At 38.1% G+C, this 21061-nt stretch overlaps 1 protein-coding gene across 3 annotated transcripts; it reads right to left on the bottom strand.

Annotated features, from left to right (window-relative positions):
• Positions 1-495: 495 nt before the first annotated feature.
• CAAP1 (caspase activity and apoptosis inhibitor 1) lies at positions 496-19505 on the bottom strand. Of its 3 annotated transcripts, none has more exons than XM_066181456.1 (6): positions 19374-19505; positions 18202-18402; positions 16561-16645; positions 15871-15946; positions 7630-7703; positions 496-3866 (listed from the first exon to the last, which is right to left on the bottom strand). In XM_066181456.1, exons 1-6 carry the CDS (start codon positions 19503-19505, stop codon positions 3523-3525), a joined length of 912 nt encoding a protein of 303 aa, XP_066037553.1. In that variant the 3' UTR covers positions 496-3522. The 3 variants fall into 3 exon arrangements, with proteins under 3 accessions (XP_066037553.1, XP_066037555.1, XP_066037554.1); XM_066181458.1 differs by having other exon boundaries at positions 19385-19504; XM_066181457.1 differs by lacking the exon at positions 19374-19505 and adding an exon at positions 19033-19124.
• Between the last annotated feature and the right edge of the window lie 1556 nt (positions 19506-21061).

Here is a 21061-nt window from a genome sequence, read left to right on the forward strand (position 1 = left end):
GCCATATAATAATTTACTAAGCACTCATGCCCATAATGCCTTTCTTCAGTTGCTGTTTTGAGAGAATGCTTTAGCCACAGAAGAAAAATAAAAGTAACTTCAGTTACTGTAACTGCTTTTGTAAACTATTATTTAAAAAGTAACAGTGATGACCAAGCAACCATTTACAAACTTTAAAGCTCTGACACCGTATGGGATCAGCTGGTTAAAAGATATTTTGTCTCACTACAAGGTTCCCCCAAGGTGGCTGCTGTTTTTGAAACTGTGCTCCTTTATACACAGATAAGGACGCAGTAAAGTCCTCCTTAGGCAAGACTCACAATACAGTGCTGAACGGCTCTTCACGTGGCATTCCAACAGTATCCGGTTAGAACAGCAGCATCTTATAACACCTACACAGACGATCTGACACCCTTTTTTTTCAAATACACTTAGGAACGATCTGTAGTTAGCAGTGATCAAAATTTCATTCACTACAATTAACAACTACAGTAATTTCAAACAGCAAAGAATTTATTTTATACCATAGCTTAAAAAAAAGTTACAGCACCAAGTCTTTTAGGCAAAATACTTTTGAGAGCAAATACTGCATTAAAAAGAGCGTTACAAGGGAAACTAATTCTTTTCTGTGGAAACATTTGTGATTTGTCTCTCAAAACCAGTATCTTGAAATCTATTTATTATTCTCTATTAAATCACTGTAACAGCAAAGCCTCCAAAAGGAGATAAATATTTTTTGCTCTCTGTAGAGGCATACCTTTTTTATTTCTCTGGTACACACACAATCAACCCTCCACCTCCTAAAAAAACGACTGTGCACAATGAGGACAGCCAAAATTCATTCGAAAAAATTTCTGTTGTAGTCCAAAATATAACCAATATCTTTTTCATGCTGACCAACACCAACTGTTTAACATTTGTTTCCTGACAAAATGGTTGACCAAAACCCAGTAACACTATTCTAACATTTCAAAAATAATTCAATATATTTTACATACAAATTGCCTCTTCTTCTAAATGAAAAAATAAATTTATTTTTCAAGAAAAAATCAGACATATTTAAAAGTGAAAAAACCCAGCTGTATAATAAGTATTTTAAATACACTAGATTTATCTATTCAGTGATACAAATCAATGCAAGAATACATGTAATTTAGCTGATCTGTTTTTAACCTAAGCAGCAACAGTACAATATCCTAAAAATTAGCACTTGTGTAACAAATCACATTAACTATTTTTTTTTTTTTTTTTGTAAACAGCTTAATTGAATTTTCTTGGAATACTTCTCATCTTTTAATTTTCAATTTAATTAGGCTGTAATTACAAATCTTCTCTGTCATATGCATAGTAAACCTGTTTCATCTCTGTCACACTACATGCTAAAGTTAACATTTGCAACTCCTTGATACAGAGCTTGAAATAAACCTTTAACAGTTGAAAATACTCTTAAACAAACTTTTAAGGGTGACCTAGGTAACCAGTAGGAAAACAGTAAATATCATACACCTCCAGAAAGCAGTCAGTAGAAGGCAATTACACTCTAGTTTATCATAATTTCCAGCAGTATTTTGGTGTTCCTAAACAACTGAAAGGTGTTGTTTTGCAACATCACTAACAAAGAGTAATAATAAACTTCATACGTGTGGATTCTTCTGATGACACAGGAAATGCCCTTCCAAGCAAGCTTTTGTACTTACACAGCCCGCAAGGTCAGGTATTCAGTGCCTTAATGACCTAAGTACAGCAGGACTAAAATGTGTCTCTGAAATCTAACAGCTCCACCAGCCTATAACTTTATAAAAGAGAAAACAGAACATCTAGTTTTGCCAGCTGTCCTTTTCTGATCACTTCTTTAGTTTCTCTGGACACAAATAAAACACAAGGTCACCAAACAGCTAAATGAAATTGACCAAAGACAACACCCACAGATTTTAAGACAGTAAAGTTACCTTTTGAATTGTGTGCATATAGTTTCACTTACACCCTCCATTTGCCACAAAATAATAAAAAAATGTTGATGCTGTGGATAACACTAGAGTTAGGAACACTTTACCCAGGTCACTGACATCACCTAGTGGAAGCACACTGTAATTTTCTCAGCTGTATTTAATGAAGGCTTTAGTTTATTATCAAATTTACACTGTGCTAACATTTTACAATAATATTGATTATAGAGGAAATCAATCATACTTTAGAAATGTACAAGAAGCTTGCTACAGAAAAGGGTTTAAAAGGAAACAGGAAAAAAAAGAAAGGGAATAAACAGGAGAAAGAAAAGGGATAAGAATAAAAAGAAAATTATAAATCTTAAAAGAACTCAAGTCATAATATCTGAATAAACTAAGGTTCGCAGTAATATTACACAATAGTAGGGGAAATTACCTCGGCTACTGTTGCAAAGTATGTAACTGGTTTTCTAAGTAAAAAAGAAAATCATGAATAAAAATACATAATACAGTATTTTATTAACAAAGAGGACAATGGTAAACTTTATACCTTTATAGAAAAAAATTGATGTCTGCATGTGCAAACAAACAATACAAATATTTTAATATGCTTTGATTAGCAGCCAGATATAAAACCAGCACTAATTCTAAAAGAATTTAAATAATTTTAATTGTTGTAAGATATAGCATGAAAATTAATTCTAAAATTCAATTTATTTATAAAGGAATACCTTGAAGTGGATAAAAATAGAATTTGTATTTTAAAAGCTCATAAATTAAATTAAATTAAATGCCTTTTCTAAAAAAGCATACTGAAATTAGGTTGATTTTCTTACTTTCAGGGGACATGAAATGACTACATCAACTGAATGATCAAAGTTCAAGGTCTTCTTAATTGTTTGATTTACTAAATGTTATGGCAAATAGCCAAAAGAAAAGCTTTACACTTAGGAAGAAACTCTGCTTTCTTCAGTTATAATACAAAAGATAAGAGTGGAGAAAAGTGACAAAACTACATGGCAGTGTAATAAACTGCTGTGTCTCTTTCAGGCACTTTCATAACTCTGAAAATAACATGTTTAACTGTTTATTTGAACAGCTATTTCATTGTTTTATTTGTTTTAAAGGTAAAAATCCTCCCCTTTAGGAATTCAAATTTCAAAAAATTGAGTATGCTTTTACACAAAGCGTCACATTTTAATTAGAATATGATGAGATGGGCCCCACGAAGAATTAAGCAGTCTCAAATCCCTTCCAACCCTAACCATTCCATGATTCCAAGTTTCTACAACAACCTTTCTGGAAGGCACCAGGTTCCTGGCACAGCTTTACATGTAGTGTGACTCCCTGAGGAGGTGACCCAGCACAAGGACACTTCATGTCAGGGAAGCAACAACCTCTGTGCATGTCATGGAAGCAGTGCACTAAAGACAATAAAACCACTGAACCACAGGTCAGCATACACAAGACAGTCTGAATGAGGAATGTCATACCCAACCCAAACATGCTGTAGCACTGAAGAGAACAGGCATCACCTTCTTCAAAACAAACAGTGAAAGTGGAAATCTGAAGAGTCTCAGGGATGTTTTTTTACATCACCAGCTTTCATCAGAGCCTTAATAGCTCTGGCCCTCATCTCGAGTTCCAGAAGCTCCAGCTGCTGTGCTGATGGCTGAGCATCTTCTGATGGAGGAAGAGCTAAGGTTGCTGCTTTGGACTCCTTTGGACTGGACTCTGCCAACCCCAGTATCTCTTTTACACTCTTCTCAATGTCCTTCTGAAGGTCATCTATCTGACCGACTCCACTTCTGACAGTGCTGTCTTGCACATCTGGGCCATCCTCTTCATTGCATGGGCCTTCTATGTCACTATCATATGCATCTGCATTTATGCTGAGGACATCACTATCTTCTCCCTTGCCTGTAACACAAACATACTGTCACAGAGTTGCCTAACAGAATTGTTTTTACCTCAGCTTACAAAACCACTTCTGCTTAAAGTGTTACTCTGCAAATTAAGAGAGTGAAAAAAACAAATCTGTAAGATAATCAAATCTGCCTCCTTTTCTTCTCCAACTTTTAAAGCTAATTTATACAAGTGTCAATACATTTTTAGGCCGATCTGAAAGAACATGCAGTGCAGCAAACCAGTACCAGAAAAATTTATTCCCTCCTATGAAGCTACATGACCTATTTTCCTAATTAGGTGGTCAAAAATTTTATATTAAAGAAAGCTTTTGCAGTGCAAAACTGATTTTTGTTTATCTCTTAAGTAAACCTAATTCTCAGAATGCAGCTTCAAAAATTACATTCAATTACGTCACGTATTTTAAGAGAAGTGGGACTGCAGTGAGACACAAGACGAAAAATTAATAGAAACTCTACTTACAGTGCAACTATTCAGAATCTATCCTCAGTCTTCCAGATGTATTCAACTCAAACATAAAAACATGGAGGAGTTTAAGACTTTGGTTTTAAATTGTGGCTGAATGTTGGAGTCTATTTTTAAAACCATAATTAGAAGAGGCAGCTCAATAAAATAAAAGCAAAGCTCTAACAGAACATGACTAACTGTTCTCTCCATTTGGCTACAGCAAGACTTGCTTTTGACACACTGGCCTCAGAAATTCACACTCTTTCAAGAACTTTTGTAAATGTGGAAACACAGAGCAGGATTGGTTCCAGCTTAAAATGAATTACATGTATTCAGACAACGGTAAAGTTACTGATTATACAGACTTTATATTACTTTTTATTACTTTTAGTAATACCATTTTTACCACTTGCACAGAAAAAACAAGGCTTTAGAAAAATGTTACTCTTTTTTAAAACATTTTCATATGCTTTACAGTGCCTGTATACACTTGGTATTAATACACAAAAAGTGCTCAAAAATCTTAGGAAGATCTATTTTTCTTGGGGTTTACAACATTACTCCCATCCTGAGGGTGTGAAAAAAAAAAATCAATACTGACTACTTCAAAAGCTATAAATACAATTTCTCTACTTAAAAAACAAAAGGAGGGAGGAAAGGAGGATCAATAATCTCAAAATGGTTTTATAAACAACAGTAATATTTTAAAACATTAGAGTTTTGTTGATTCAGTATTAAACATTTTTTGTACTATAGACACTTAATTCAGTTACTCAGTCCTGATCACTCTGTATTAGGCTATGATTGTCACAGCATTTAAGTTCAGACTTAAGAATTCTACACGTTCACCCTGAGAATGAACTCACATACATAGCTAAGGTATCTGGCACATGAAAAATTCCAAACAAAGCTAACAGGAAAGCAAATTCAGCTCATGAAAATATATGTTAAGACATAAGTTTATAGATCACTTTTTGCCTTTTTTTTTAGCAATATAAATCACAGTTTTGGAGTAATAAAATCTGAAAGCCTAAAAAATTAACAAAGCTAGAAAAAAGTTCTCCTCACAGCAGTGTCTATAAAAAGTACTCATGAGATGAACATACAAGGGTCTTCTTTGATCCTAAGTAGTCTTGGCCTCTTCCTACTGTGACAGAAACTTCAAGATTAATACTTCAGTTTCATATGCAGTTTCCTCTATCTCCCATACCATTAGTCATCTTTGAACAGTATCTTTTTAACTTACAAGCCACAATTTATGTGAAAGATCAGAATAGGAAACAACAGGATTAAGAAATGGTAATTTTTTTCTGTCTTGCTTCACAGTATCAGTCAGTATTTACCTAACATGCTGGTCAACCAAGCAGCATTTCCATGGATCAAAAAATCAGCTGCATCACTGGATCACAGTTCAAAGCCTGAAGCTTAACATCTGAGCCTGCTCATCCTAATTTACTGCCAAAGTTAAACTGACCTGTACTGAGTCTGGCTGGGATGGAGTTAATTTACTTCACAGCAGAGTGCATGATGCTGCTTTTGGATTTGTTTCTGAAATGGCATTAATAACACACCAGTTTGGCTACTGCTGAAGAGTTCTTGCACAGCTTTAGGGCCTTCTCTGTTTCTCACTCTGACCCCATAGAGAGTAAACTGGGAGGCAGGGAGGGACACAGGGCCAGGACAGCTGAGCCAAACTGACCTAAGGGATGTGCTCCGTCATACAACATTGGCATCTGCCTTCCCAAGTAATTGTCACGCATGCTGAGTCTCTGCTTTCCAGGCAGTGGCTAAAAATCTGGCTGCCAATGGGAGGTTGTGACCAAGTCTCTGATTTTGCTTTGTTTCAACGTACAGCTCTTGCTTCATTTATTGAAGAGTCTTTATGCTGACTCCTAAGTTGTTCTCATTTTGTACTGCTGATTGGGGGACAAGTAATTGAGGGGTTGGCATGTGCCTACTGCTGGCTGGGCCAGCCCACCATGGTATTCCTTTTGGAATCAACTGGTCACATTAAGAAGGAACAAAAAATTAAGTCAGTAATCTCTGTCCCAGACTTTGTAAGGATGAGAAGCTGGGCAGAAAAACCTTGGGTTCTATTTAGAAATTGGAACCTCCAACACTGTGTTCATTCAGTGTTCATACAGGTTTTTTGGCCTAGAGATGTTTAATGAGCTAAGAGGCCTTATCTCCTTCTTTTGCACCTGTGTTTTTACAGTAATAAAGATCAAGGCCGGCATTTCTCATTATCTTTTTCATTTCGGTAACTTTTCCTTCATCTACAGTTGCAAAACTCATTTTAGCACATTTAATTCCATTTTTAAATTTTATTTTATTTTATATGCTTTTACTTGTTCTCTCATTCTTTTTCCCACAGCTTCTCAGGCTGCAGTGAAGGAGAATGACTGGATTACACTTTCTTATCTACACAATAGTCTCAAAAGTTCTTTAAAGCTAACATCTTGAGTGGAGCCACTGTTATAGCCCAAAGACTTCATGATATTCTGGTTGATTAAGTCATAAAAAATGGTATCACTAGCAACAACCATCCTTTTCATTTGCACAGAAGCAGAAGAAAACTGCGGGAAATCTGTCAGTTCTAAGGTTCCTCCATATAGTACAACAAGCAACATTTAAAAGGTTTATTCACAGTCGTAGCAATTCACTCCTACGAGTTTTGATGCTCCTATTATGTATGACTCTTTCTTTCCCCATTTAACTCTTCTCACGAACTAATTCAGAAAAGAAACATGTTTCACAAAGTCATTCCAAGAGACATCTTTCAGACAACATTCTGAATTGTGAAATAGCAGTTGCAAGAAGCAAATAAAGGTAGATCTTTGCAGACGAGAATTGTAGTTTAAAAGAACTTTCAACATTCTTTGACTGGAAAAGTTATTTCTGATGTTTCTGCTTAGAGCCAGTCAAAATGAAAAGAAACAGACTGAGACAGAAACACCTACAGTTGTAGTGCTTCAAGCATGAACTGACATTGGCAATTGTTATAATTGCTGATTTAATGATTGGAATAAAACAAATACCACTGCATGCTAAAATTACTGTTTTCTTATGTAGAAAGTACAGAACTGCACCAATAACTTACTTGCATTTGCATTTTCTATCCTGCCAACCACTGTAGTACTCAAATGTCTCACAAGCTGAATTTTTGCATTTAAAAAGAGAAAGTATACAAGATAAAATATTCCTTCTCAATGAATGCTCATTCTCTGTTCTCAAGAGAGCTGTCAGCTACCTGGAATTAGTTACTGGCCAACACCGAGAACACAAAATTTCAGCTTTCTCTACTACATACCTTGTTTTGATTCCTGACCTTCCAGCCTGCTGTCTTCTCTCAGAGAAGAAGTTGAGTCTATACTGTTGTCCTGTCTGGAAACAATTAAGAACACATTTTAATCACTATAATTTAAAATTTAACAGAACACTTTTTAGAAACTAAAACGTTATGAGGTAGTAGGTCAATAAGCCAGCTACAGTAGGAACAAGGGTGGAAGGAATACAAACAGAGCTAATCCGAGCACTCGAAAATGAACCTTTTTTGATTTGCCTTGTTATACACAAGGATACAGCAATTATTTCCACTGAATCCTTGCCTTTTAGAGTAAGAAATCTCAATGGTTATAACTGAGGAACCACAGCTGAGCAGTTATAAAGGAAAAGCTCCTCATATTAGGAGCTTTTCTGTAAAACTCAAAAGTAAATTGTCACATAATTAAATGGTTTGGGAAAACAATAGCTTCTGCTGGACTCAAATACTAATATTTACTGTCTTATTTTGAAAGTAAAAAGATATTTTCATGAAATTATCATCAGCCCATCACCAACCTCTCCTAAACCAGAATCCTGTTTCACAAAGGGATACTTTTTAAAATGAAACTGTTTCCAACTCAGCTATTACAGTGTATTCAGTACCTGCATTTCTCTGTTTCTCCTATTTAAAGATTTCCACCCTTGATGTGCAGGATTTCAACTTCTTACACAAGGCTAAGGAAGAGACACTTCAGTGAAAGGTTAATGTCCCTCAGGTACTTCATACATACTGGTTACACAAACAATGAAAATAAGGTAAAACACACAGGAAGAGCACGGGTGGAAGGATCCAGAATCACAGGAAGAGTTCAGTTGCCAGATACGGTGACCATTTTGACAATAGAATTCCCAAATTCCTAAACTGAATGTTGGTGTGGCACTGGCTTCATCTGTATTAATTCACAGTCAATGCAGCTCTCCTGCCCATGGGAGCTTAACAACACTATAAAAAGGAAGCAGTATTGTGGTATCACAGATGTAAATATAATGACTTAACAACTTGCTTTTCGGCAATGGCCTTTAGGGTTTTCCTGAAAATGAACACATATCTCTTTTCCACATGCTCTACAAGTTGGGTTTTTACATGTGTCCAAAGGTTTTATCAGAAGGAGGAATACCATAATATTTCTAGCCACTGTGGTCTGAGAGGCAGTTATTTTCATTTCTATTTCCTTCTCTGAAGTGGCAAAGGCTACATCAACAGACTCTTTTTTTTCTCCCACTTGTTTTTAGCTATTGGAACGTAAACGTGTAAAGTATCATGTAATAACTCATAAAGGAGAATAAACAGGTCAATACACTAGCCTAGCAAAGCCCTGGACATGGACACCAGTCTGTTCTGCCTATTTATTGAACCACATAGCAACACTAACTCCTTTTCCAAACAAGATGAGAATAATCTAAATACGCCCACACGTGTGTGACAGCAACTGCAAAGGGGACCACAGGTCAGAAGAGCCTACAGGACTGTGCTGTCAGAAATCAGAAAGAAAAATGTACACTTTCTCCAGGATTTTCAGTGTCACGCAGCTTATTAATTCACCAGCAAACCTCAAGCTAGTCTAGACAACAAGCAGGATGTGAGGTCTGGGGCTAAGGCATCAAATAGACTGTAAAATCAGAGGCCAAATTCCAAAAACAGACCAGGTTCTGCAAGTAGGCAAATGGAGAGACCATAATAGAGAACTAGATACCCCAAAGATGAACAGCATCAGCTACTGGGGACTGTGACAATGACAGGCCTGCACCTGCCATCAAAGAGGCCTGCATGCACAAGGAGGTCTGAGCAGCAACTGCAGCAAAGATACAAACCTTGTGGGCTTCTTTCCAGCAGCCAGGGAGAGATGTGGATTCTGGACCAGCTACTGGCCAGGAGATGTGAATGGATTTCTGGCCATTTAAAAAAAAAAAAAAAAAAAAAAAGGCAACTCCTAAAAATTTGTTACATTTAGATACTAAACTCTTGACCAAAATTAGGTTGAGATATACCTTGATCATCACTAAGAGCAGAAGCAGCTTAGGCTCCCCCTTCCCTATCCCATCCTCTTTCACACACATACTTCACCATTTTGAACTCAGTAGTCATGTCTGCATTGGACAGCAAAGTGTCACTTGAAAAAGCCTGAACTTGCACTAGTAGTATGCAGACAACCAGATTTCACAGCTCTGGTATCACGTTGATGTCTGATGAGGAACTGTAACCATCTCTTTGAGAGAAAACTCGGTGACCTCAGTAGTTCAAACGCTGCCTGTGAAATTATCCATAGCCCTTTTAACAGCCATTTTAATAGCCACATAAAAAGAAATTACCAACTTTAAAAAAATCTCACACTGAAACTTGTAAAGTTTCCTCCTGATGCTTTGACTTTAAAAGTAATTACAGTAATTACAGTAAAAACCCACATTCCGTTAGAGACTACCTACTGTCAGCAAAAGAATTTTTTACGACAGCAGAAAAAATTTTAGGAATTTTTTACAGAATGTTTTACTCTCCCAGAATTGATTGGACTGGACTGCATTGCTGGTGAACCTTCATGACTTTGTGTCATAGTTAGGCATTTTGCGCCAGCTACTGGCCCAATAGATCATTTTAAGTTCACTGTTTAATTTGGCTTTTAACTTGTTTTATTTATTTGCTAGTGAAAAACATTTTTTCCCTATTATCTGTACTGCGGTACACATTTAAGAAAGGGTAGCACAATTCTGTGTCTTCAAACAGTGGGAGCAGAAGACATGTTACTCTAGAATTGCAGGACCTTATTTACACATTTAATACTCTTCTTCCATGCTATGCTGGTAAGTGACAATAGTAATTTGAAATTTCTCCCTTTCGTCAGCCTTTCTATTCCTCCCTCAAGATTACAGTTAAGTTCAAAGTCCATCTTCCAAGCAATTAACTCAGTATTTTTAATTTTTTTTTAAACAGAATAACATTTTCACAATATGATTTTTTCAGCAGAAAGAAGCTAACCACAGTTACAATTTGTTGACAATAAACATTGTAAATTTAAATTTACCTTATTTTATGTAGAGCATCCATTTCCTGTTGGCATACACCACACTAGTGTAATGCCTAACTGGGCTCACAGAAATGGTTTCTGTACACAGTTTGCTAAAGGAATTTGTACAGCTCTTAAAGACCTCTGGGTTTGAAGGTGGTTTGCTACCCAACTCCAGCAGATTATGCAAAGTGGGGTAAAAAACCAGCAAAGGTTGGGAAAAGAAGTACTGGCAGAGGAGCAGATGGCTAAGGATTAAGATAGTAGTTCTTCAATACAGGTGGCAGAGATACCAGGTTTCAGTGCAAAGTGGGGTTGGAGACCAGAAGGAAAAGTATCGTGCATCTAAAACTGCAGTGAGACTTGAGATCAGGACCTCTGTTATTTTTGACATGATGTACATTCCTGAACTAAAATTTGCCTTTGCACCTAGCTCCAGGCCTAAAAAACATTTCCACAAGTCCCAAGTCCTTCAAAGATTCCTGCAATTTTTTGTTCCAAGGACATTTTTCAATGACAAATAAGAACTAAAATAATTAACAAACATTAAGTAGCAAGTTAAAAAAAACAAAAAAGAAAAAAATCCTTACAAAATAGTGCTTCTCAAGAAAGGTATCTCAAAAGACAGGTGTTAATCAAATAGTTTAATGAGCTATGAAAAGTCCATCAGTCCTGTTACAGGTGAAGTTTGAGGACACCACAAGAACAGAAGGCAGTGAAGCAAATTAGCCAAATGCTAATGTATCAGTTCAGTGACTCAAGTGGCCGGTTGTTACAGTGATTCCAAATACTGAAAATCACCAAATTGTCCTACAGGGCTAGGATGTATACAGATGGCAACTGCATGCTTGAGAACAGCCCAGTAGTCAGGAGCACAACATGCTGTGACAAAACAATTCTTTAAACTGCTAACCTTTCCAACAGAAAACAAGCAAAACTTGCACTTTTAATTGCAAAGTACTAAAATGCCTATAAATTCTTGAAAGAGCAAACTGCAAATTTTCACTCAGTGAAAAAAATAAGCCCATTATGATTTTGAAGCCAAAAAGTCATTTACTCAGTGTGGGTTTGACCCACACTCTGAGGGTCCAGCCTGACAGAAACATAGCTGTAATAACGAGAGGGAGGCTGATCACAGGTGCCTTGAAAAATCAAAAGGGTTTTAATAAAGATGGAAAAAAATATAAAATACAAAATAACTGAACTGAATACAGCACAGAGATAAACTCCTTGCTGCTACAGCACCTTGAGATGCAAGGATGGAAAAAGAAGAGACGAAAAGCGAAAAGCATGGAGTTCCTTTGTTCTCTCTCTTTTGTATCTAATTGCTTAGGTGGGCTTTTTGGCCCTTAGCCCAATGAGTGTACCAAGAGTCTTTGAGTAACATTTCCAGAGTCCAATCTACACTTCTGGCTGGCTCCGAGCCAATTGCAAAGAGAAATCACAGAACTTCCCAGCTAACTTCTTAACACGTCAAAAGTGAGAGCCTTTCCCTATAAGGGAACACCTGCTAAAGGTACAGGGATTGCATTACTACAACTCAGACCCACATGAACATTGATCATTATAATGACATGAGAATGCTTGTACTTTTAATAATGTTTTACTACTGCAGCATATAATTTACTTTCACTTGTTCAGCTGGAGGATATTTGAAGAGTCAAATCAGGTAAAAGAAAAGAAATAGCCAAAAAACATGCTAAAACCTCTTGAATGAGATGAAGAATGCTTGCTTGGTTTTGCAAGACATTATCTGGCTCCTGTCAATTAAATATCCAATGTTTTGTTGGAAGCTTTGTATACCGTATATCTCTTGGTTTAACAGTATTCCATTGCAGACAGTAATACAGAAACAGCAACAAAAATCTGAGAACTGCATATTCAAAAACTTATGCAGAACTCACAAAACCCAAAACATATCTACTGCAACACCATTTTCCAGTTTCTGGCAAACACGGGCCCTGCTTCTTCAGTTCCTCTGCATGGTTTATTCAGGATTTCTAGGGCTTAACACAGAAAAAGCTGGTGATAAAATAAAATAGCAAATGTTTTACGTGCTAATGTAAGCCTGTAAAGCTTTTACATTGTCAAAATTTAGGAAAAGCCTCAGGACTTCCATTTCTGGTAACAGAATGAGGATACATGCAAAAACCAAAAAAGGAAGATTCAATTTACAATTAGATGCGATACCATCTAAAAAATTCACATAAAGACCTGAATTTTGCAACTTTCCTGTACCTGAAGAAACTTCCCTAAATTCCTGCTACTTTTAGCTGGTACAGACAGGAAACAGGTCTTTAGAGACTGAGAGTTGTTTGCTTATTTCATTTGAAATTTCTTTGGATGTATCGATTCAGGCTTTCTGGATTTCCATTGACATACGCAGATTGCTTAAGGTATGTTTGTTGCATTAATTTTTTTCAAAGGACAATAATGAAAGAAACAATGGGATGTTTCCAATCAGCTGAAACACTTTTGATTAGAGTACAACTTGCTACTCACTTTTTCCCTTTCCACATTTACATTTCCATGAAAACAACTAGTACAAATCAGATTCAAAACAAATAAAATATAGTAGAATGCAAGAAAATAAATTCATTTACATGAAAGCCACAAGTAATGAAGATAACCTAGGAAGAACTAACAGTGATAACACAAACAGAGAAACTCCTTTTTTGTTATGAAAAGTCTTTTCTATTCCCAGGGCAAACAAATTCTCCTACTTAAATCCAGACTAAAATATTAATTAATGATTTCTAACAATGCTTGTTTGTCTTAGCAATGCAGTTTTCTCTAATTCTTCACTGTTGCACCTTGAGCCTCTCTGGTGGTTGACTTGCTGTTGAAACGGTTTTCTGAAGTCTTGAAAAGTTGCATGTACAATTATTTACACACAGCTTATAAAGAAGCTGACCTAAGGCCCAAGGATTAGACTATTTAATAAGAAGGGCTCATGACTGTTTACAGTTGTAAAAGTATCATACTGGTCTACCTACTGAGCACCGGACTTCAAGATTAACATAAAACCTTAATTCTCCTCTTTTTCTCTTATCCTTTTATTTTTCTATCATACAAACAGCTTTTCTGTTTTGTTTTCTTTTTGTTAATGCTAGCACACAGCTGAACTGTGGAGCCAAGGTTCTCAGATAGCACCCCCCTATGCAGAATGCTATTTTTGAAAGGGAGAAGAAAATCCACAATTCCTAACACATCCTACATTGCCTGCCCAGTTTGGAGGGGTCTAAAACCCTAAAGTATCAGGATACAGATAAAAGAACGAGGGATATCTCAACCACTGTTTGTCAAAAGAAGCAATTTGCTCTACAACTACGACCAACATCTCTCAGTTTCTTTTACTTTTTTGAAACACAATTTCTTGATTTACTGTCAGTTACTGAAACCTTCCTAATTGACATGAGAAAACAGGCTAAATGTCTTCAGACAACCACTAGCTAAAAAATGATAAATTTTGACTTTTCTTATTTTGTAGTTTTATTCATTCATTTCCTCTTAGATTTTTACCAGGTCAAATAATTTCCATATTAGAATTCACCCAGTCTACTGCATCAAAGGATCATAAGAACATGTCTCAACAGTAGCTTTGACACATTTTGCAGACAAAGAACAACCTTACTGAAATCCAGCAGCACTGCTCCTGCCATACATCTTAGAGATAAAGAACATTTCATGTATTTTGCAATAGTAAATAGCTTGTGAGTTAGGCTTTAAACAAAAACCCTAAACAACAAAACACAACATATAATTTCTCTGGGAATCAAAATCCTAGGGTATTTTTTATGGCTTATTTAGCCAGCAAGTCTGTCTTCCCATTCTATTTCGAACTTCACTGGCAAATTATCAATCACTTAACAGAGACTACTGTATATAAAGAGACCACTACACTACATAGAGACACAATAGTCAGTGTATTTTGTAGTTTTAAATTTTTTCTATCTACTTTTCTAAACAGCCAACAGAGGGCAATGTCCAAAATAAGAAAATTAGTTTTTAAAGCCGACTAATGCTGACCCCATCAACAGACCACGTAGGCAACAAATAGCACAGAGGGATACATTACCAATGGGCTTCAAATGGAACCTTGGAAGAAACAGTGTCAAAGGGTATTAAAAGTATATCACAATGAAAAGAATGAAACATAATTTTGTATTTGCTCCATTTTCTTGTATGATGAGAAGTCATCAAAGAAAATTACTTTATGCCATAACTTCACAGCTTGTTTTGAATCAAAGACAGGATCAGAAACCAGGTCTCTGCTGAAGAAAAATACTGACCAGAATGTGAAAGTTGAATTAGCGTAACTATCCTTCCCATCCATTTGTTCTTATTTGAGGAGGTTTAGATAAACTAACCAAACCAGTAGCTAGGAGGTTACTTTAATCTGCCCATCGCTGGTGCATTCTCTTGTCCTATCTCAGAGGTTTATTAAGTGTGTCCTGAATCTATGGACTAGCTGTAAACGGGTCAGTATTGAAAACATAAATGCTTATTAGTCTTCCAGAAACAAGTCAGCCTCACTAAATTCGATGCATCGTGCATGATGATCGATGCACTACTTCTACAGAAACTATTAAACTGGTGAACTCCTGACAAAGAAATGGTCTTTAAAAAACAGAGAAGCATTTTAAGAAATGGTTAAGAAATGCTGTCTTTTACAAAACTGACAGATGCCAACATAAGAGCATGAAACTAGAAGCCTCTGTTCTTGAAACTCTACACTCCTTTAGCACTCCTCATACAGTGTACATTGCACAGTGTCAGTGCTGCTTCAACTGGGGCAGGAATGAAGGACTAGAATGAAAATTGAAGATAAAGGATAAATCTCAGCTGAACTGAAAGTACACTTAAATAATACACTGAATTAAGTGTGAGGGGTTTACTGCTTTAGCTCACACAGAGACAGTTAACATAAATCACACCACTTCTGTTGCAGGACATAAAGTATGAATGTTTAATTATCACAACTCAGCTGATTGGGTGGTATGCCACCATGAACCCAATTAAGTGCTCAAGACACATGTAATGTGACAAAGTGACAAAGTCATGTCTGTAAGTTTAGCACTTGCTAGTAAACACAGTTCATTTGCATTCAACTAGAGTAATTAAGGACATAGCAATTGGATCTTTCAATGATATATTTTATAATTTCTCATGAAAAATCTCTGAATTGTTCAGTCTCCTTAAATTAAAGTGTTTTGTCTTTTACTCACTGACTGACTGAATCACCTCCAGTCTTGTCTCCTCCATCTGCCTCCTCGTCAGTATCAGAATCAGCTCCAATCTTGCCTAGATATACACAGTTTCAAACATGAAAATCTAGGATAGTGATATAATTAACACTACATAATTAGTTTTACTCTTAATTTTTAACTCTATTGTAATCAGCAGAAGAGGATTTTTCCCAGTTAAAGCAGAAGTTCTAAAATTAGACGTAGTCAAATCCAAAACCCTTATTTGTGAGTCTTCTGTTAGCGACACATACATTTATATGGGATTACAATATATCTGATTAGCTACTGTTAGTACAGTACAATACAGTACAATAAGTGCTAAAAATATAGTACAGAATTAACAGCAAGATACTCTGGATCACTCAGACTTGAAAAGTTTCTCTTCACTGACACAACAGCAATATAACAAATAAGTTCTATATCCCTTAAATATCAAGTGCAAGTTCAATAAAGCCATGAAAAGCTGGAATGTCATATCCTTAATCAAAGTACATGAACTGTGTGCCTTAGTGGAACTGAGGGATTATGTACACACTAATATATACTTACTAGTGTCTGTCTGTATATATATATATATACACAAATATTTAAATAGCTAGAAAGAGTGCAAATCCAATTGAGGCAGACTTTTCTCTGGTGTACAATGAAGTCTTAAAGTTTCATTCATACCTTCAAGTATCTTCAACAGTTTTTTTTCAGATAACAGCTCCAACTGCTCCATGCAAAGTCTTTTGATTTCATCCATGGAACAGTTCTAAGAAGACAGATAAGACAGACCACAAGCCACTAAAAATTTCTGAGAAGAGAGTAATTAAAAATGTAATGTCGAACTGTCACGAAGGGTAAACTTGGATTAAAACCTCTCCCATATTCTGATCTGCATTGATGCAGCTGCTGTAGAAAACCAGGGGTTTCAGTTATGACAGCTACAAGAAATAGCGTACGTGTGCGTTTTGTCTGAAAAATTAAGCAATATGCACCATGAGTTATTTGACCTATGACTTGGAGTTTTTACTGCAGCTGCAACACTGAGCTCCAGAAACACCAGACTGTACGTGTGAGGCATGCAACAGCAAACAGCTGCAGACCTGGTTATTCCTAATTTTCCATCACTTGGGGGAAGCTGGATTCTGTAATTAAGCTTGCAAACACCAGCAGCAACTGTTAAATCCAAGTCCACAAACTGGAGAAAATAATGTTATTGACAACAATATGCAACCAACAGTTGCATATCACAACACAGAAAGTAAGGAAAGTATGTAAACCACAATCCATTTCTCATGCTCAGTACATACCACATGCTGCAACAGGTTTTACTGGTTTTCCAGTAACTGTCACATCTCATACCTCTTGGTGACAGTTGGTAATTTCACATTTTCAAATGAGCTATGATATCATTTACAAGTACCAAAATTAGGAGGTGCTAAACTGGTTGAAACACTCACAGTCCTATTATAAGTTTGGTTCTACACTATGAGGCAATTTTCCTACAAACTCAGTGATGTCTTTCTTTCCAGCTTCTCAACCTCTTTTTCTTCTGCCAGAGACAAGAAATGGACGAGCCTGTGTGCAATTTGCCATGTGTTTAAAATGAAGAAGTCCTGTCTCACTTATATTAAAAATACAACTCATTAATATAAAACTTTAAGACAAAAATTTACAACTACTAACAAGCATTACACAGATGACATTTCACCTGCAGCCTCTTCTTCTGTACAGGCTGCTAGCCTAATTTATTTTTACTAAGTCCTACTGTTCACAAGACTCAAAAGGCTTATGTTCTAAGCCAGTAAAACTCCAGCTTTAGTCCATAGGAGTTACAGCTTCAGAAGCTGTTTATGAAGAATGGGCTGTATTTTCTTATCTCAGACAATTTTCTTATCTCTTATTTTCTTTAATACCATACAAAGAAAATCAGTTGGCACGAACAGATATCAGTATTTTATTTACAAATCAGCATATTAATTAGTGAACAATACTTCTGAATTTACTGCACACAGTCAAGAAAATCATTTTGCACTTAACTAACCAGTACAGAGCGACAGTCTAAAGTTAAACCTGAAATGTCTGAGCAGTATCAAAAGGAGTAACCTGGAATCATTTCAGCAAATCTTTAAGAAGTCTCACTTCCAGACACATGATTGGGAGACTACTTAAGAAAGGTACTTCTTAGAAGCTTCCTTAGTTGAGAAAAATACAAGCAGCTTTTAAAATGTAAATACACTAGGCTTGAGAGATAAGTATTCTTCCTTCATTACACAAGCATTTAAGATCACGGTAAGGATATAAATGTTAAGTGTATTTCAGTACCTTTAAAGTATCAGGCAGCATCTTCTGTAGTTTCTTCTCCCCGATGACACAGAAACACTGTTGAAGCATTTCCTTTTTGTCCCCAATGTAGAAACTGACAGGTTTGAGTGACACAGTGAGATCCAATCCTCCTTCTTCTATATCACTGGGTTGTTCAGCTTCTTCCACTTTTTCTCCACAGAGTACGTTACATTTTGTCTCCTAAGATCACGGAAAGCACATTTTCTAGTGAATTAGAGAAGACAGAAACTTACAGCTTTACCTGTGCTTGCAATAATTTTCCCTTCATAAATGCAAGGTACATCTTAATGTGGACATCTCAAGTTCCAGTGTTTAATATTGCAAGGTAATTGCATTAAAGTTACATTTTTATTACTGAAAACATTCTTGTGCTAGGAAAATTTTTTAAATCTTCAAGAAGTGAAAAGTATTCATTAACTGGGAAATATCTGCAAATACTTAGCTGGTGCTTACACATGAAAGCACGCTTTAATGCAGAAGAAATCCACCGGATTCGCTGGGCAATTAAATCATAAAGTTCATCATTCACACCTACCCTAATAAGACAGAAATTGGCATACAATTCCCTGTGTGGCAGAGTCTTCACAGAATTAAAATGGGCTTTGTATTAGAAAATACATCCTCCATACACCAGTGGAGGACTTCTAGAATAAAAAAACTAAAAAAAAACCAAAAAACAACAACAAGAACAAAATCCCCCCCCCTCTCCAAAAAAAAAGCCAGAAATATATTTTGTTAGCCTCAGAATTCACTTAAGCGTGCATGTCACAACAATTTCTTGCACACCAACACATCCTTGAGAAGACTCACAAAGCCAAAAGTATGAGAAACACGACTAGGGCTCCCTGAGCTTGTACTCCACATCTCTTACACCTGGAAACACAGACCGGCGTTTTCGGGATGCGCGCCGGGGCTCGGCCTGCCCCTGCCAGCGCCTGTGCCTGTGCCGCCCCTCTCGGCGCCGCCCGCCCGCCCGCCGCTCCCCGCAGCCGCACAGCGACCAGCGCGACCGAACCCGGCCCTTCCCGCAGCCAGCCCACGGCAGGGACCGCAGCCAGGCCTCTGCCGCCTGGACGCCCGGGATCGGGACGCGCCCGGGAACGCAGAGGCGGCACGGCACCGGCCACACCCCGCGACTCCGCCCCCGCTACCTCCACGGCACCGTGGCTGAACTCGGTGCTCCGCCGCTTCCTGTCGCTGCCGTCCTGCCCCGGGGCTCCTTCCGGGCAGCAGGAACGCGAGCGGCGCCGCTTCTTCTCCCTGGAAGACTTCCTACCCGGCATGGCCGCGCCGCGCGCACACCGCGCGCCGCCACACGCGCGCCGCTTCCGGCGGGAGTCGCGGGCAGCGCCCCCTGCCGGCCCCGCGCTGCGGCCTCCGGAGGGGGCGCGCCCAAGGCCTGAGATGGATGCCCTGCTAAAGTACGAGGGGATGGCTTCGGATTAGCGAGGCAGACTAAAACTGCAGCCACGCGTGGGCACGCCATCTGTGTACACAAATACCTGAGATCTAGGACCTAGAAAAAACGTCTTATGAGGAGCGGCTGAGGGAGCTGGGGTTGTTTAGTCTCCAGAGGAGGAGGCTCAGGTGTGACCCCATCACCCTCTAAAACTCCCCAAAGGGGGGTGTAGTGAGGTGCGGTCAGTCTCTCCTGCCGTGCCTGCAGCGAGAGGACAAGAAGAAATGGCCTTAATCTGAGACTCGGGAGATTCAGATTAGATAAGAGGAAAAAAAAATTATCACTGTCAGGGTGGTCAGGCGTTGGAATATGTTGCCCTTCTGGTGGAGTAACCATCCCTGGAGATGTTCAAAACATGTCTGGATCTGGTGCTGGTGGTGTGGTTTAATGGTTCAGTAACAGTGATAATGCTGGGTGGATGGTGGACTTGATGATTACTTAAAGTTCTCTTGCAGCATTGATGATCTATGATGATTCCACAGTTCTATCTTCTTTAACTACTGTTTACTTCTTATCTTTTCCCTAACTTCCAACCTGTTTCAATGGTGCAAGGACCTGCATACTAGTCCCTTGGCAGCTGTTTGGCATTGCCAATAACTCTGGAACAATAACTTAAATTTTTCCACGATACTTAATGAGTACTGGAGAAGTTTTTTCATGGGATGTTGTTGGGGGTTGGGTTTGTTCCTTCTTTCTCTGGGGAATTTTTTCCCCACGGGTTGCCAAGGGGACCGGGTATTGGATACTTGAGAGTGCTTGGCTGAAACAAAGAGGTGGACAAAAGGTGGAAGGGGGAGATAACGCAGGTAAAAGACACAGCTTGAGGCAGCTGCGGGCTTTTCTGCTTCCGGCGTTGGGGAGACGCGTGTCGGCCGCTCCTCGAGGATCTCAGCCGCCGCTTTTCTGCCTCGCCTTCGAGCTGCTTCGGCGCTGCTCCTCTTGCTGCAGCGTGACCCTGCACTCCCTGCGCTGCCGGGACATCCTGCCCCTGCCTGCCGGGACACCCTGCCATCCCAGCTACCAGCCCGGGACTTTTCCACTGTTCCAGCTTGGTGCTCTGAGGATCCTGCAGGGACACCGAAACCAAACTGCTCTGGGTTTTGTGAAACAAAGCCCTCAAGGTTCTTGGTACTGTTGTCGTTTGTCATTAATGCTGTAGTTGTTTGGTGGGGGGGGGGAGTTTTTTTTTTTTTGTGTTTTGTTTGCTTTGTATTACATACTAGTAAAGAACTGCTATTCCTATTTCCCAAATCTTTGCCAAAGAGCCTCTGATTGTAATTTTACCTAGCAGATACCTGTCTTCCTAAACCAAGACAGATTTTGGCGCCCAAGTGTGGGGCTTGAGGGCACTGAGAAAAGAAAAGGGAAGAGAAATAGCAG

Source organism: Chamaea fasciata, unplaced genomic scaffold (genome assembly GCF_029207755.1).
Source record: "Chamaea fasciata isolate MVZ Bird 193981 ecotype frontalis unplaced genomic scaffold, bChaFas1.0.hap1 SCAF_4, whole genome shotgun sequence".
Classification (NCBI taxonomy): Eukaryota; Metazoa; Chordata; class Aves; order Passeriformes; family Sylviidae; genus Chamaea; species Chamaea fasciata.

Bases quoted from the DNA above. Each gene is read 5' to 3' on its own strand.
- CAAP1 (XM_066181456.1), bottom strand. From the start codon at position 19,505: ATGCCGGGTAGGAAGTCTTCCAGGGAGAAGAAGCGGCGCCGCTCGCGT. The intron at 16,646-18,201 runs GTACTGAAATAC...CTGTCTTCTTAG, and splicing joins TGCTGCCTGATACTTTAAAG to AACTGTTCCATGGATGAAAT. The intron at 7,704-15,870 runs GTGAGTAAAAGA...AATTGTTTCCAG, and splicing joins GGAGGTGATTCAGTCAGTCA to ACAGGACAACAGTATAGACT.